We start from the raw sequence: 18,986 nt of genomic DNA, 5'->3' as shown, positions 1-18,986 counted from the left end.
ATCTATAGTTTATTGACAAGGGTCTATGTCAAAAATTTATTTTTTCGCATTTCAATTTGAACTGATAAGTTTTTCTCTGTTGATCATCGTTCTATTTTGTTTATAGTTGTTAAGCATGAAATCAATTATTAATTCATCTTTACTTTTGTTGAATGTAGGAAACAATCATGTTATTTTTGTATAATTTTGTTCATGATTTCAGATTTGTTATTTCTGTTTTGTTATAATTGTATTCATATTTTCTAGCTCTGCATGTATTTGTGTGTTGAACAGATTTCGCACGCCAACAAGCATGGTGTTTTTGTGTGATATGTGTTTATTTTGTGAAATTAACTATGCATTAAACTATGAATATGTATGTGGGATATAACTAACTCCCTTACAATGTTAACATAACTGTAGTTGACTCAAATAGCGTTTTTTCTGCTTCATTATAATTATAATATTTTTAATTAAACATGCATTTAGAACACCAATACATCTAATAATATAACAATTGTCTGCCAATACTAACATAGCGGAATAGTCACATAAATAGTGTTTGTACATTTCTGTTGTACTTTGTTTGTATTTGTACTTGTACTTGGAGGGAATAAAACTAAATTCCATATAATTTATAAATAGAATATTCAAGAACTGAATTCACCTGTTATATCTAATTCGTCTCGTTTATCTATCAAAGCTGATAAATGAGTTCCCTGTTTTTAACAGCCTTTTTATTGTCCTAGATTTTACTCATGAAAGAATGGGCATTTTATTAAACGATCAAACTTTATAATATGATCCTCAATGTTAAAATCATCAATTAATTCACATATCGTCAAATATGACTTGATAGTTTTTAGCCATACTTTCCCGTGTTATCGGATGGGCAAGTTAAACAGTTGGTTCTGGCAGACGTACAACAGTGTGATTCAGGCTAGGTGCAACCTTAGGGACTCTTTAGTCCCCACCAACAAAAAGCCTTGAATCATCACCTTTTTCATCTTCAATTTCCATTATTTTAAATTGGCCTATAAGATCCTTACATAATAAAAATTATGATTCTATATAAATAACTATATCTATCTGAATAACTATCTAAATATCTATAAATAACTATCTGCATATCATATAACATTTTGAGTATATTAATTGACAACATCTATAAAAAATGTGTTGGAGCAAATAAAATATAATGCAGTTGTAATCAAATAGAATTTCTTGCTTATATATAAGGAATGCTGACTAATCGTTATTCATCTGTCACTATATCTGTCTATCTCATATCTTATTATTCATAATAAAGAATAAAATTTCAATTCTGAAGGTTGAAGAAATATAACAAATTAATGTACCCTACCAAAGAAACCAATAATATGAAAATTGAATTCATTAGAACTTACAGTAGTCGTTTTTCGTTGCTGTGGTGGAAGGAGGTAGAAGGAAGCCAACTGCACATGCCTCACTGCTGTATTCCTAATTATGAAATTACGGCAAGCTGGCTGGTTGACTCAAATGTTTTTGCTAAACATAGTAGCGTCTTGATTCCGTAAAGGCGTAAAACCCAGGGATCTTCTCCCCAGTTCGCGACTGAACCTACTCTCCAAAATAATAGTTTCCAGATTAACTCATAGGAAAGGGGTGAAGTGATCTAATGGAATTTGATGTGTTTGCAGCGGGACCGCGTCGGATGAGCGAGAGAGACATTCCATCGCGAGTGCTGAGCGAGAATCAGCTGACGCTGCAGTCGCAGTCAGCTGCGGCCAGCAGTCAACATCAGCTGATGTCGCAATCAGCTGCAGCCAGCAGTCAACATCAGCTGATGAGGACAGCTCAAGGTCAGCCGAACATCTACCAGCCGGCGCAGATACAGAGCTCCAAGTCAGTGCCGGCGCTCCATTCCAGTAAGTGCACACATTTCAATCACTGAAAGCTTATCTGAAAGTTATTTATATCTCAATGAATACAGAGATTGGGAACCCTTGGGTGATGACCACAGCCACCTTCAATAACTATTCTTATAATATTATTTTACATTCAATTGAGGGGCATTAACATTACCTTACACACGTAATGTAAGGCTAGTTTCACACTCATTCGGTTCGTTTGGTTTTCGGCAAATTCCGATAAGTGTGAAACGGTAATTCGGTTTGAATTCGGTACCGAATAGAAATCGCATAGAACCGAACGCCCTCTTGTCTCTAATAAATTCCATCAGGCTTCAATTCGTTGCTAGCGAGAGGCTACTTTCACACACTTTCGGTTCGTTTCGTTTTCGGCAAATTCCGATAAGTGTGAAACGATGATTCGGTTTGAATTAGGTACCGAATAGCAACCGCATAGCACCGAACGCCCCCTTGACACGAATAGGTTTCATCATATTCGAATTCGTTGCTAGGGAAACAGGAAAAAACAAAGTATTTTTACACACGCTTGCCTTTTTTGTTTTTATTTTAACCTGATATCGTGATTATCTGTTTCAAAATTTTCCAAGTCAAAATCATATGGTCAATTCATTTCTGTTAGTTCACAGGAACATTTTTTTCTCAATGAATAGTTCGCTAAAAAAAATATGAAAGATATAAATTAAAACTCAGGGAGAATTTTTCTTTTTTTCTTTTATTTTTCCACGAATATTACATGATTTCATCAATGGAGAGAAGAGATGAAGTTTATATACCATGTGTCAAAACAAGGAACAAATTTTCAATTTAAAAAAATAATCTCTCTGAACATCCAAAATTAACATAATCAAAAAGAAACTATACAAATAATTCACAATTTTTAATTAACTTTAGAATTTTGTTGTTCAAGAAATAACATCTTACAATTTAACAACAGATGTTATATTAAATATACCAGCATGAACTGTGAAAATCCAAATACAGCTGTGTTTGAAAAGAAAATACCTAATTAGAACCTAACATGTATGAAAGCCTCATTCGTTTTCGGTAATGAACCGAATCGAAAACGAACCGAATCGAAAACGAACCGAACCAAATGAAACCGAATGCGTGTGAAGCTAGCCTAAATAAGGCAAGTGAGGTAAACACTTTTCAAGTTTTTTTTCTGACGTTCGAGTTGAATGGGTGATTTTGATAACTCGAAGTCATGTTCACTTGAATTATTAAAATTTTCATAACCTCAGAAGTATATAATATAAAGTGAAAAAGCTAATTAATCACAAAGTTTTCTTCTCGCCTTTCATACTTTTCTTGCATCATATTTTTCTATTTAGTTGTTTTTATAAATTCTACATTTACTGACTACTTTTGTCTCATTTTTACGTTGGATTTGTACCTAATAGAATTCTGTTCAATTTATTTTTATAATTGTTGTAGCGGGTGCGAGCAATGAAGCCGGCTCGAACCTGGCTGGACCTCAGCAGCAGCAGCAACTGCATGTGGGAGGAGGGCCGGGGGGTGGGGGACCCCCTCGCACCCCCCACGAGGTGTTCAACCCCGGCTACAGTCGGACCTCCTCCACAAACAGCCTCCCCCAGAAGATCGACCAGCCAAATGCCATGCGATCAAGGTAACACTCATCTCCTAATGTCAATATATTATCTCACTAAACGACAATATACATCATTGAAAACAAACAAACAATCATTTAGACTGCTAAACATACTCGTATCTTTAGTGATGATATGCCGTGAATTATTCAAGTAGACTGTTGAAGTCTTCACTTACGAATAGATAAATTCCGTTACACTTCAAATCTTCAAACTTATTTCAATGAAACATGTCCTTTGGGTGTTGAGTACAGATTCTACATGAAGCTTGTACTTTTCCAGATAATGTTCTCTCTCCTACAATATCTTTTCTAGATACTTTACTAAGCTCTTGAACGACTTCATAATTAATCTTATCGAAGAAATATTACATCACAATTCACTATGGAATCACTAATATGGAATCTCACAATTCACTACTATTACAATGTATAAAAATTCGTTTTTTAGATAAGATGCCGTGCATGTATTTACATTCTGTTATCTAATGACTGTTGAAATGTGGAAAGGTGTTTTTTGTACTCAATCTCAATCATAATACGACAACCGATTATCTCCCGCTTACTCCATCTGTTATATTCCATCTTGGTTGTGTAAGGTCTTTGGAAGGCTTATCATCAACATATACCCAGAAGACAATGAATTGCTAATTAGTAGATTAAAGTCCTTTGAGGTCTCGCAATCGCTGAATAATTGAGCTATTTTATGCTATGAAAGTGAACTGTATTTTCACTTTGATGAACTGAACAACTTTGGTTGATGTTTATTATTATTTTGTTTTCCCATTCTAATATATTTCATTTATGTACACAAGCACAAAATCAAAACAAATACTGCTGACAAATTACTTGAAAAATGTATTCAATCTTCAATGAATATTATCAAAGAAGATAATTTTGATAATGTTTTTTTTCTGTGAAAATTGAAAATTGAGTTTCAACCTTCTTTAACCTCAGAATTGTTCCAGCTATCAGTTTTTTACTTAAATATGTGTAACGCTAGTTTGCCTCCATGGTGCACATATTGAGTAACGCTAAATGGACTAGCATATAATGGCGGTCAGACAAACTTATGTTCTCCTGACCAAAAACTACACAACATCTTGAAGAAATTGTAAAAATATAGTGTATATATAGACATTTGAGACTCTTGAGCTTTGTATGTGTTGTTTATCTGCCATACGCTAAACAATAGTAATCAAAGAAGAAATGATTTTTTTATATTGCTCTCAAAGTAATTAATTGATTGGATAAGGTGAGTGATAAAAAATGTTGATCAATGTTTTAGGTCCAGTCAGAATCTATTAGAGAACCGACTGCCTGCTCCTAGCAATAACCAGATCTCCAGACAGGTCTCGAACCCAAGTCTACACGGTCAGCAACAGCCGCAGAACCACCCTGCCCTCTACCTGCCCTATCAACACCAAATGTCCATGCAACAGCAGCAACAACAACAACAGCAACAACAACAGCAGCAACAGCAGTCGTCAGCGCAAATCACAAGTCCCGAAGGTGAACGCTTCTACCAGAACCTGAGCGTGTATCGCAACCAGGAGATCAACAATGGCTACCTGGTGCACCAGAACAGCAATCACACGGGCACGCCTGGCTCCGCCCGCGTCAAACTGCCCAGTCCGCAGGATGAAAGGTTCCTCACTCAGTTGAACTATTTTTAGAATTATAAATTTACATTTCAAACAGAAACATAATAAGGAATCAAGGGGCATACTCACTAAATCTGTGAAATAGATCTTCATACTATGTCAAGTGTAATGGAACTGTATGGAACTTCTACATTCTTATTGAACATGCCCATAATACATAAGTGAGGAAGTGATTTGTGAGGCTCCTTTGATAATCTTGCAAATAACAAAAGAAGACTGAACTTGTTTTATATGACGCTTTTTTTGTTTGACGTTTTTCTTAGCTTGTCATTTATCTAATTTAATTTATTTAATTAAATCTAATTTTTGAATGAAGAATGTTGAAATGTTTCAAGGAAACATATAAGGGTTTAACCTGTTGTCCCCATATATGTATTTATGCAAATAAACATAAACATTTATCTTTATACAAACGTTTAATAATCATTCTAATTTATTGTTTAGAAGGTTAGGAATATAATTTTGAATAGAAAGACTCACATCGTGATTCTTAAATTTCTCCATAATTGAAATTGTCAGTGCCACATATTATTCTAGTCACTAATTCAATACTAACAGTAAACGAATAAAAATTTTTTAATTCTTAGATCTTATGATTTTTTAGTACATCTAAAGATGTGTTTGTTTTGAAGCTAAAACATGATCTTGTTACTCTAATTCGTTAGAAGAATTAAGAACTTTTTTCAATTCTAAATATCTTATCCTGTTCTCACTTACTATTAAGCATAACCTATTTTTGGACTATTTCTTTCCAAAATATTGATACATTGGTTTCTCTTGATTTCTCAATACATTGGTTTTGGGCTTTAAGCCTGTTGTTCCTTTCCCAATGATTCATAATGAGTTAAGAATGATATTGTATCTATAAATGTATAGATACTATAGCTATGTATGAATACTTGAGGTTGAGTGGTAGAGAGGACTTGAAAATCCGCCTAATAAAGATTTTTTTCATTTCATTCCAATACTTTTTGAATTAACTTGAGCTTGTTTTGTCCACCTAGGAGTCCGGCCATGCCCAACAACGGCCACATAATGAACAACGGTAACAACAACAACAATAACAATTTGATGAACAACAACAACAACAAGAGCTTTAAGGGTTCGCAGTCGTCACTGAGTACAAGTGGGCGCATGTCCACTGAGCAGATGATGAATGCCAACAACATCAACAGGGACCGACCCTCCTCCGCCTATCTGCCTCCCCATGCCAATCATTTGCAGCAGGTCGGTGCATTTCGAAATTGAGAAACTCACCGTTTTACATAGCTATTATTGATTACCTGTTGATCGAAATAATGCAAAGTTGAGAATAAATAAGATTTTTTTCAATTTTAATTTGTCAATTTACACAATTTTAACAATTCACAAAAAATAGAGACAAAAGAATAGATACAATAAAACATTATTGAGATTGACATAAACGATAAGAAGGCCATTAGTGTGAAAATTGGAGAGTATTGAATGCTTTTTAAATTAAGTTTATCCTTGTGTTTTTTGTTGATAATAGCATACATTAGTTTGGAAAAGGGATTTATATCAATTGCTCTCTCTTCCAACTATCAACACAGTCATGTACTAGACAGGATTTCAATCCAAATAAATTTTGAATGCGCAGATGGAAAAGATGTTTCAGGTAAAGGGGATTTTTTCATAAAAAACATTAATAGTGGATGGAATAATTTCGACGATAGCTCATTCTACTGTATAATCCACAAAATATAATAATTATACTATTCTAATTATAATATTATTTTAATCACTAAATTCCCTCTAGTATCGGTCGTATGTGGTTTTCATATTGTACAGGGTGTTTCAGAGGAACGGGAAATTTTGAAAGTTAAATAATTTCAAGTAAAACAAATCTTTAAATAAAGTTTTTCATATCATTCAATAGTAAAAATAATGCAATTTTTGAATAAATAATACCATAAAAATTTATTTATTGAAGATGACACCTTGCAGGTATGTTCCTTCTCTTTTTTTCGAAAAAAATCCTGTAGTCTCTTCATCACATTGTCCATGCTTGGTTTGACGTAACATTACAACTGGAATTTGAAATCGCTTCTCGAATCTTGGCAAAATCCAGTTGTAATGTTACATCAAACCATGGACAATGTGATGAAGAGACTACAGGAATTTTTGCGTAGAAAAGGAATACACCTGCAAGATGTCATCTTCAAAAAATAAATGTTACGGTATTATTTATTCTAAAATAGCATTATTTTTACTATTGAATGATATGAAAAACTTTATTTAACGATTTGTTTGTCTTGAAATTATTCAACTTTCAAAATTTCCCGTTTCTCTGAAACACTCTGTATATTATTAGCTAACTGATGCCAATTATTAAATTAGTAATTCACTGATTATGCTGGAGATAAATGTTTGCATATGATTTTTGATTTTATTTCTTATGCATAAACATTAAATCTTGGAATGGTAATCTTTAAATCGTGAGAGCATGTAAAGGATTTCATAATACCTACTGGATTTAATGAATGAATACATAATTCAATAACCATCTTCAATCAAAATAATCAAACAATTATCCTTCCTGTCTGACAAGTTGCATAGAAATACACATGAAATCGTACAAAATCAAATTGCTTTATTGCCACCAGTAGGCCTAGGCCTAAAAAAGTTGTACGTTACACAAACATTTAAAAAATTACTTGGAACAGAAATGAGTTAAATCAGTAATTTAAATTCGTCTAACATCATAAATTGAAATTAGTTGGATCACCTGGGTTTGACGTGTGATATGCAATTGTGTTTGATCACTGAACTCAAATAAAGATCATTAATTAATGTATGTGATTGTGGTGTTTGACAGAACATGGTGCCTAGATCTCAGTCGTCACGCGACATGCTGCGCCAGGAGGCCAAGCTGCAGGAGATGGGCGAGGAGGTGAGGAGGAGGGAGGCTCGAGTCACTTCTCCTCAACAGTATCCCATGCATCGTATGCCTATGCCCAACGCAACGCATATGGTCAGTACACTAAACACCATTCTCTTTCCATTCACTTTTGGAAACATTCAACAGATCAAATTCTATAGTTCCACTCATCCTTTACTTTCACTTAACTTTCATTTTTATCATTTTTTAAACTCATCCTTAAAATCATCTTGCTTTATTCATTTCAATTGTCATAAGTACTGTTATTCTAAATACTTTCAACCTACAATAGAGTGGATATGATGAAATACAAAATAAAATTAGATCTTTTTTCGATTCGAATTACGATTGCTTACTTCAATTGCATGGTTGATAAATCATTTTAGTATTACACAAGTATATATCTCTTAAATATTGATTTCTATACACTTTTAAAAAAATAAGTTTTTTGTCTTCTATCTATGACTTGAAACAAATACTTGCAAGGACAATAAAACCCCGTTATACTAGTAGCTCTGTAACTCTGTAAACAGTACTAGGCAGTTCTAAACCACAGCTTCATCCATGTTGTTAAGCCCGACAGCTTCATCAGCACTGGTCAGCCCGAGTTAAAAGCTCAGAAAAGTCGAGAAAAATACTAAGTTACTTAGAGATATTAATTGCATCCGTCACGAATGATGCAATTAACTTTCACAGTAATATTGGAGTATGGAGGAAATTTCTTTCCCTTTCATATGATCCTATTATACGTGCAAATCATTATATATCGCCGGAATTTCATAAAGGACCATTCCTGTCAAATTTAATGAAAATCTATCGCGCTTTTATGTTTTCTAAATGCGTAACATACAAACATAAAGAGAAATGAAAAACCTTAGACTTGTATTAGTCAAAAATAGATTATTGATTAGAGTGAATACCTTAATAAATCTTCATTATAATACCTTATTATCTCAAAATCTCTTGTTGAAATTATTATAATCAGGGATAGAAATTTTAGGTCTTGCCACTTTTTTATCTCTTAATCAATTTCAATAATAATTAGTGCATGTACTAATGAATGAATCGTCTTGATCAATCACAGATATTACTTTTTAAAAGTGAGTTACGAAAAAATTGAAATTACTTGATTATTCTCAAATCACTCAGGAAGGATCAGTTTTATGCTCAGGCAAGGAATATCTATGAACCTAAACTACTCTTACCTTAATCCACTTGAGTTCTTTTTAAGTAGTTACTTGAATATGTGACTAAAACTTTAATTTGCTAACTTGCCTTATTTACTTTTCTTGCTTTTGTAATATTGGATTCTCTAAATTTACAGCAACAGCAGCAACAACACCATGCCCAACAAATGCAGCAACAGCAGCAAATGAACAGTCGGCCCCCAATGCAACAACACCCCCAATCGCCGCAGCAACAGCAGCAGATGATGAACAACAACATGTCATACACCTCCTATGGATCTCCCGTTGCCGGTCAGCCATACCAGGCGCAGCAACCAGGGCAGCAGCAACAAATGATGAACAACAGTATATCAGGATATACCTCCTATGGATCTCCAGGCTACCAGCCGCCACCAGGAGCTGCGATACCAGGAGGAGCAAGTCTACCAGGGCAGCAGCAGCATCATCCTGGTAGTAAGCCGGTTGCAAGACCAATGGCCGACCTCCAAGATGGCGGAGGGAGTTACAGCGAGTCCCCTCCCCCTCCACCGCCTCCGCCCACCTCCACTCATCCCCTCTACCAGCGGCAGGATGGGTCGCGCTATGCGGCCAGCATGGGGGAATTGCCGCGTGGTGGGGCAGGAGGTCCCCCTCAAGGCAGGGGCTACCAGTTCCAAGGCACCAACCCGTGGGAGCGCGAGGAACGCGAAAAGGTAGATTATCTTTTCTGTTCAGTTCGAATAAAACATCAACTTTCAATCAGTTAGTATCCAATCATTTATGACGCATCTATTAAAAGTTTTTACTTTTTGGTCAGTCAAAATTGAATAAATCAAATCCCAATAGAACTAATATAATAAATAGAACCAGTAGAAATAATATTGCTAGTGAGTAGGATAATAAATTAGCGTATGAATAAAAAGTAAGCAAATGCTTCTTCAATCGAATCTGTTTTTATATACAACAAATCCACATGTGTTTTTTCTAACACGGAATCATGGTCCTGTAAATTAAGGTATCATTCATTATAATGCTATTGACGCTATTCTTGAAATGAAGATAATTATTATTCTCAATATACATCACAAATCACAAGAAAAAGAAATAATTGTCATACCAAATTAATTGCCGTCAATCACCCCGAAGAATTCTGCCACAGAAAATATTGACATCGTGGATGAACAGCTAGAAGGAAATGAGAGTTACTATACAAAAATTATATACTAGTCCGGGAATCGAACCCGGTTCCTCCCATTTGCCGAATAGATAATGCTTCAACCAAATGCACAGAACTGGATATCAGCGCTCATTTTATACTTATTTTCTATTTTCAGGCTACTATTATATTTAAGTGTATATGTATGAATATTTGTACTAAGAGAATAAATAAATTTTAATTTTGAAAGCCAAAGCAGCTAGCTAGACTACAGATAGAAATGAGAAATTATATTATATACTTATACTGGAAGTATAATTAGGTACAGTAATAACTTTACTGAATTAATTTTAATAATATACTGCTTGGTAGTATGCATGTTTGTAAAGTATTTATTTGTTTGTGTGATAGGAGGCGCTGCGTCGACGGGAAGCAGCTCGGCAGTGGCGCGACCAGCAGATCGGCGAACTGGTCGCCCTGGGCACCAACCGCAACTCGCAGCAGGAGGAGCAGCTCAGGGCACTCCGCCTCGAGAAGGAGTTCCAGAGGCGAGCCGCCATGGAGGAGGATGATGACGACGAAGAGGATCAGGTAATTGCCGACAAGTGTCCATATTTTCACTGTTTCCAAGGGATCTCTTACCTTAGAGTTATATAAAAAACGAGTCGATTCTCAAAAACTCTCTTAGCTAACCAGCCAGGCTGTGGTGAACAATTGAACGTTGAGCTACGTAAAATTGATCGTATTATCAGTTGTTGTGCAAGAAAAATTGAAGAACGCTTTTAAAAATAGTTTATAATCACAGTTTTGCGTTGTTATTTCCAGAATTATACTCGAAAGAAATGAATAGATAGGGCTGGCTGATAAGAACTGAAGTCCAAGCTCTAGATCGATCGTATCTGATTAATTTCATGGCATCTGAACCGACCTAACGACTTGTTTGATTCCGTCAATCCGCACAAACATTTTGAATGAATTGGTATTCATACTGTTGAATCATATTCTTTGCTCATATTTTTCTAGTAGCTGATTCTGAAACGTTATCTTGAAATAATATTATAAACTAGCTGGTCCGGCAAACTTTGTTCCGCCAAATACTTAATACATCTCCTGACAAACATTAAGTGGATGCACAACGGAGGAGGCGCGATGCGGCTTTTTGCAACTTTCAAGAAGCATTGTCCAATATTTTCCATACCAATATCTAGACCTACTAAACTTCAAACATGCTATCAAAAAGAACCAAACGCTTTTATTTACTCCAATCAATTATTATTGTATTATTATGCATTATGATGAAAACACTAATGTTTAGCTTAGTGTACAGCTGGTAACTTTATATGCTATTATTCATATTATTCTAATTATTAATTTTAATGTATTTCATTTATATAGATAATTTTCCAACTGCAAAATAAATAATTTACTAAAAATCAATTAAATCTAAACACCGAAGACAGCACAATTATTCCGAACAAAGCAATGTCTAACCTGAGGCCGCACTGCTGGATGGTTACACACAGAACAGTCATTTTGTTTTTAGTCTGGGCGTTTAGAATAAAATACATGGGCGGTTATGGAACAGCACACACTCTTGTCTACTATCTACCGACGGCTGTTGGATGACGCAATGATTATAACAGCTTATATTTTTTCTGTGTGTGGCCAGCTCACAAATCTTCTCCCATAAGGATTACATGTAAACTTTGAACGACCGTAAGAAAGAGTCCTGAAGTCCGATTATAAATTTGATTAGCCATAAACCTGGTCCTGAACATAACGAACACAACTAAAAAAAATCATCAAATTCGGTGCACACAAAAAAAGTTATTGAATGTCAAATGTTAAGGTTCGATTTTTATTGATATAGATATAACACTTCAAATAAAATACTCAATTACATTGCAATTTCAACTGTTGAAAATCCTACTGTTCAATTTCCATTATTGTCACTCCAGCATGTATCAGCCAGGAATATTTTTCCGAGATTAAGTAAAGTTAATTCCTGTGAATTTTGTTATGGTGGGGGGGAGTCCCTTTACAGGAAGATCCCACCTAACTTGAATATATAATCTAAGCCGTCAATGGATCTCACGATTGTTATACATCACACGTGACCGACAGTTCAATGTGACATCATTATAAGCAAAAATAAATTATGTTTCTCGAGATTATTCAAATAAAATCTCTCGTAGATTCCTACCTCATGTTTCCTGTCATTTTGTTGTTGTTAATCTTTGTATCAAGTAAATTAAATTTTCCGTCCAAAAGCTGTGTGCATCCTTAGTACTATTAAGTACTATTAGTTCTCTGCGTCAACAATATGAAGTTTGTGTACTCAATGCAATTTGTTCATTGGTAATCATGATGGCTGCTCATAACCACTCTATAAATAAATTGAAAAAAAATATTATATACTTACTTTTTTAATCGATTTGTACACTTGATAATGGCTTAATTAGCCGGAACCGGTCGTATCTTCAGACAATGAAGGGTACAAGTGATTATATGAAAGATGATTGTATACTATATTCCACTATGAATAATATAGATGATAATTTGAATGTATCGGAAGAGATGTACGGTAGTGGTATTTCTCCATAATTGGAAGAATACGATGTTGATGTTGTCAATACCACTATTCTTTGCTCATATTTTTCTAATAACTAATTCTGAAACGTTATCTTGTAAATACATACATAGCACTTCATTACATATATTTATATTAATATTCATTAATATAGGTGTATTGACAACATCAACGACTTATTCTTTCAAAAATAAATAAATTCAATAATTAAGACAACTGTGTGTTTTGTGGTTGCAGGAGAGCGCGGAACGAGTGCAAGGTCTGCTGAGGGTGGCGACGACAACCGGTCAATTCCCGCAGACGGACGACAGCAGTGGACCGGTGCAAACCACCGGTGGCACCCGGCGCATCCCTCCCAACGGATCCCAGAACGCACGCAACCCGGCTCAGGTCAACGGCATCGTCGGACGAACCTCCATGCCTCCTCCCAGCGCCAATGCAAACAATATGCCTCCCTCTGGGTCAGTTAACTGGCAATCGTTGTCTTTATTCTGAATCTTTACCGAGTTCTGTCACATTGGGTGTCTTAGGCTGGCCAAGCATGATGAACATGTGTTCATTTTACATACATATTCATCATGCACACACAAATGGTCATCAGTGAGAGGCTTTCAACATAAAATTAACTACCAATAACATTAAATAAACCACTTGAAAGTTACAAATTCTATTGATACAAAAATAATTTCAACTTACAAACAATTAAATTATACAAAAAATTAACAACAAGAAATCTAAGATACAAAAACCTAACCTTAATAAAGTTGAAGCCTATCGCTTTGATGATAGAGCAATGTATGACAACATGTGTGCACACACATGTTCATCATACATGTCCTGTCTTCAGTGACCATCTATTCTAATATGACAGGACCGTAGCACCTAGCTAGCAAAAAATTTGATTTCTGTTAATTTTGACAAGGAAGGTTTTTGATAATATCAAAATGAAGCAATCACTCAATTTATTTATCTGTAACTATGAGCTGTTTTTCATGTGTAACATGTTTATTTTAATGTTAATGTGTAACAAGTGAAATTGTGATACAATTTATTTTCAAAGCAATAAAACTATTCTAATTCTGTTCATTTCAGAATACATTTACAAAGAAAATGTTTTGTAGTATTGTGATTAGAAACAAATGTAATAATTTATCCCGTCACAAACTAAAGTACCGGTACATCTTTTTATATATAACATATTTTCAAACAAACACTGCTTGCATAAGACGTCTAACTTGTTCGCCAACATTGTGTTCCCTGTTCATTTAGTATTGTTAGTTGTGTATGAAACTGAATTCTGTACTACAGCATGTACAGAACAGATCTTTTGTTATATCTATTTGCTGGTTCATATAATACGGCTCTATAATCTTTATTGTATTACAATGACAGAATGTTTTTAATCTACTGAAAATGACTGTTATTCTATTATTTTATTTTTATTTATCTTTTGTTTAGACCTGGAGCGGAGGAAAAAGAAAGACTGCGAAGACTAAAAGATCTCAAAATGAAACAAGCTGAAATTGAAGCTGAAGGAAGAATGAAAAGAAGGGTATGTCCATCATTATTAATGAAATTAGTCAATTTTTCTAATACTTGATTCTTCCAGATATGGGATGATTTGATAAGGATTGGTAATGATATAGAGGATTTATAATGGATAGAAATGCTTGGAGGAATGCTGTGGAGGAGGCCAAAGTCCACAATGGGGTGTAGACCTATAGAAAAATTCTTCCAGATGTCTAGTTTTATAGACTAATCGTATACTGTAAAGAATCGATAATAGTCTATTTTATTAATTTGGTGATGATATTCAGTTGAGAAACTAAATAGGAATGGCCTATAAGGGGATGGATACAATACATACGTTTGTAATATACAATACTAAAATACTAATGTATTTCAACTAATACATTATACACTACAATGAATAGAATAGAATGATTGCCCCTATACATACATATCAGACATAAGTTTGCAATAAGCATATATTCAACTAGGACCAATCCAATTATGAAGTCATATAACTTATGAAAATCAAACATTTTTCTGTAATAACCAAACTTGAAGCTTTGCAATATCCCGTGAATTGTCTTGTTACAGTAACAGTTCTTAATCTCCATTTCCTCAATTCTAATATTTTCAACGTTTCCAGGAGGAAGAAATGAGACAACAACAACAACAACAGCAGTTGCAACAGCAGCAGTTGCAGCAGAGCAACATGAGACAACAACAGAACGTGAACAACTCGCCGGCGGCCGGCAACAACAACCACATGAAGAGAGAGATGCGACTGGACAATCTGATAGTGAACACGCCCAATGGCGGCTCCCCCCCTCACTCCCACCCCCACCACAGGTTGGACACACTGCTGGGGGGGCAACAGGCGTCCCCTCCCCAGCCCCCTGAGAGGGGGTCCTCCTTCGCTATCATGTCGCAGTCTCAGCTGGGTCAGTCATAATTCTTGCATATAATTTAGTTTAAAACTATCAATATTGTCACCGATGTAATAAATGTGGCTATAGTGAGGTCCAAGTTATAATGGCAGTGGAGAAAGAAGGAGAATAGCGTTGCCCTTGCCACTGCCTTCTATAGAATATAGCTGATGCCGGTGTTAGGCCCGCCGCAAAGTAGACCCACGTTTATCCACAAAAAGCAACCACGCCGTGGGATGTTTTGTAAACCATTGCTATAGAATTATTCATAATCAATCAGCTGACAAGTGGATTATTCATTGCATGTATTACACAGATTTCTGGAAAAGCCTATCAATGGTTTACAAAACATCCCACGGCATAGGTTGCTTTTCGTGGATTAACGTGGGTCTACTTTGCGGCGGGCCTTAACATCGAATAACATAATATTGGTTTGATATTTCAATTTATCTTTCTAATAAAGTTCTCAAATTGTGATATTATCAAGCATTTTCTCATTCTCGTTATCAATATATTTCTCACACTAGAAAACTGGGTTATGAACAAACTGGAATGGTTACAACTTCGGATTGTCAATCAGTTTATGACCGTGAAAAGACGACCTAGGAAACTTCAGTTCCATCACATTTCATTTTGAATGATGGAGTAGTAAATTATGGCACATTCTCAAGTATTCAAAGAACAACCCTTTATTTTGGAGAGATTTGTGGAACTCTTCTTATTTCAATGGTGTACCACCCCATTCAGAGCTCCAACCTCATTCAAATATTTATCCAGTCTTCTTCCTAAAAACAAACTTTAACATGATTCTTACATCATATCAATATTATATTACTTTATGCCGGGGTCAATTTTTGAAACTTTATGTTTCATCCATCATATTCTTATCTAAATAGAAGCTCCATCTTTCATTGTCAACTTCACTTTTACATTCACTTGTATTGTATATTCAGCTGTGAATTGATTCCAAACACAATTTTGATTCTAACATTAATAACATTTCATGAATCTAATGAATCTATGAATGAATATTTGTTTTCGCTTTTCAATTGACTTGGAACTTTACTTTCAGGTTAAATAGATAAAAACTTTCATTTATACAACCTTTACTCTGCCAATCCCATCATATCAATTAACAACATCAATAATCATCTCGTCAAGAATATGCATGTGCTTTGAATTATCCTGGGTATTGAATACTGATATAATTGATGAAGATGATAAGAATACGTTTATCATTTACGAAAAAATGAAAAGGGTATTACTTTTGAATTAGTAGGGCAACATGATAAAAGCTACATATTCATAGTCTAATTCAACTATATTAACAAAAACATGAAACTGTTACTACATTAGAATTGGTAGGGCGCCATGATAAAAGCCATATTCATGACTTCTCCAATATATTTCAAGAAGAGTCAATTCTAAAGTAATACAAAGTAAGTTTAATAATACTTGAAAATTGCATGTCATGAATATAGCTTTTATCATGGCGCCCCACCAATTCTAATGTAGTAACACTTTTATGTTTTTGTTAATATAGGTGTATTAAGCTATGAATATAGCTTTTATCATGGTGTCTCACTAATTCAAATGTAGTAGCCTACACTTTTAATTTTTCCATTAATATGGGTATAAGCAAGAAATCCAATATGGGTTTAATAATATTATAATGGGTTCAATAATATGGGTAAATGCAAGAAATATGTGATAAATTTCAATTCAATTTTGCAATTTGTTTTCAAATGCAGGTTCAATGCGTAGCCCGGTCTCATCTAGTCAACCTCAGAGCACACTGCACAACAACAACGGCAACACGCCAACATCTCAGATGGTCAACAATAACAACATCAACAATATGACAACACCGCAGTCGACCGGTACCGCCAAGCGGGTCTCGTTCCAGGACACCACGCCCACCGTCCTGCACTCGGCCAATCACACGCCCAGCTCGGCAAGCTCCGCCTCTTCCAGCTCAAATTCAAACTCCATGTCGACTCCTTCCAATCTCGAAAATATCCGTGAAGATCCCAATGTAAGTATTTAACACCTGTTCTTATCATTATAACTAAATTGAGCCCGTACAGCGCAAGGCCTCAATTTCTTCTGTATAATCACTCGTAGAACTACCGGACATTTCTTAACCCTCACGATTATCACAAAAAAATTCTAAATCATAGTTTTATTACAAAAACGTACATTTATTCAACTATTAAAAAGTATTAACAATGGAAACAACATTCAATCAAGAAGTTATCAATCGAGAAAATCATAAATCTTCAAACGTTATATAGAAACATTCAAACTCATATGATTATTACAGAAACAATTATTATTTTTTACAACTTTAACAAAAACAATTATTTTTTCTCTTACAAATCAACTGTCTTGTTTAAAAAAGCCAGTGTTGACTCAAAATATTACAGTACTGCAGGCTTCATGCTGCAAAAATCTCAGATGGCGTCGTATTTACTTCAAGTTTATTTTCTATTGTTGTTAAAGTTATTCATTTAATCTTTTTAAAATATAAATTAAAACTGTAAATATATAGGAACACTAACTTTTGTTTTTGTACCAGCCTCATAAAACCTGTGAACATCCGTCAACACTGGCTCTCTTTTATTTTGCAAACCCCCTTTCCAATAAGAATTGGTTGAACGATCTCCAGAATTAGTTTTGATTCAAATTCACACGCTGAAGGTTCACTCTATTGAGAATATTGAAAATATGGAAAATAGCTGCAGAAAAACAAAAAATATTGATCAGTTATTTATTTTACATTTATTATAGTTTCAGCACATCAATTTCCAATATAGATTGGTATTTAGTCAATTCTCACCTTCTGGTGGCAATTTTTATAAGGATTTTAATTTTGTTACAGAATTTCATAAACGAAGCAGAAACTATGCTCGCTTCGCCAAAGAGTCCGGACACTCCAGGTTACACCGGCAATACTCCTGGAGTTATAGGAGCCCAAGAAGTATACAAGTAAGTATCTTAGCTTCTTCCTATTCATTTGTTTATTCATTCCATAATAAACTTTCTTTTGTTATCTCATTTTTCATTGCTCCAGTGTTTTGAGTTAAGGATTTTTTTAATGAATAATAGATTCCAATTTCATGCTTTATTCCACTATTTGATAATCAATCGTTCAGGTATTGAGTTGACTAATTTTTTTCTTCAAACACCATACATAATACGAGTATTCTTTTCTCAACTTAATCATCCATACTATTTTGCACTCATGTAAAATTGAATTAAAATTGTACTTCACAGTGCTCAAATGAGGAAAATATCTGGCCACCTGAAATATTTATTTCCCAATAAATCGATTAATCAATGTTTGTCATACGTCAATTGGCACCATAGATAAAATATATCATAAGAATATATTCCATGGTATAGCGTTCAGCAATATCCGTATGGTATTTGTGGTACGCATGGTAGGACGTATGTGTTCCAAATTTCAAAGATTGTTCAAGTCAACTATTGTCTTTTACTGTCGACTTTTGTTGATTATTTTACTGTATTGGACGGGTGAGAGTGTATGAACGGCACAGTATGTGAGACTACCAGCATCA

At 34.6% G+C, this 18,986-nt stretch overlaps 1 protein-coding gene across 6 annotated transcripts in view; it reads left to right on the top strand.

Annotated features, from left to right (window-relative positions):
- The window catches only part of LOC111053155 (afadin), a 270,804-nt gene that overhangs the window by 249,439 nt on the left and 2,379 nt on the right, over positions 1-18,986 (top strand). For 5 of the 6 annotated variants that reach the window (XM_039437759.1, XM_039437756.1, XM_039437755.1 and 2 more), the window contains 12 exons: positions 1,659-1,886; positions 3,324-3,516; positions 4,784-5,143; positions 6,164-6,386; positions 7,996-8,151; positions 9,383-9,937; positions 10,792-10,971; positions 13,208-13,431; positions 14,429-14,522; positions 15,126-15,420; positions 17,157-17,440; positions 18,287-18,393. In XM_039437759.1, the coding sequence (XP_039293693.1) occupies positions 1,659-1,886; positions 3,324-3,516; positions 4,784-5,143; positions 6,164-6,386; positions 7,996-8,151; positions 9,383-9,937; positions 10,792-10,971; positions 13,208-13,431; positions 14,429-14,522; positions 15,126-15,420; positions 17,157-17,440; positions 18,287-18,393 (2,899 nt within the window). The remainder of the gene's footprint in view (positions 1-1,658; positions 1,887-3,323; positions 3,517-4,783; positions 5,144-6,163; positions 6,387-7,995; positions 8,152-9,382; positions 9,938-10,791; positions 10,972-13,207; positions 13,432-14,428; positions 14,523-15,125; positions 15,421-17,156; positions 17,441-18,286; positions 18,394-18,986) is intronic. The other variant, XM_039437758.1, reaches the window with a different exon arrangement.

Source organism: Nilaparvata lugens, chromosome 11, assembly GCF_014356525.2.
Source record: "Nilaparvata lugens isolate BPH chromosome 11, ASM1435652v1, whole genome shotgun sequence".
Taxonomy (NCBI): domain Eukaryota; kingdom Metazoa; phylum Arthropoda; class Insecta; order Hemiptera; family Delphacidae; genus Nilaparvata; species Nilaparvata lugens.
This window is presented reverse-complemented; position numbering and strand designations above follow the sequence as displayed.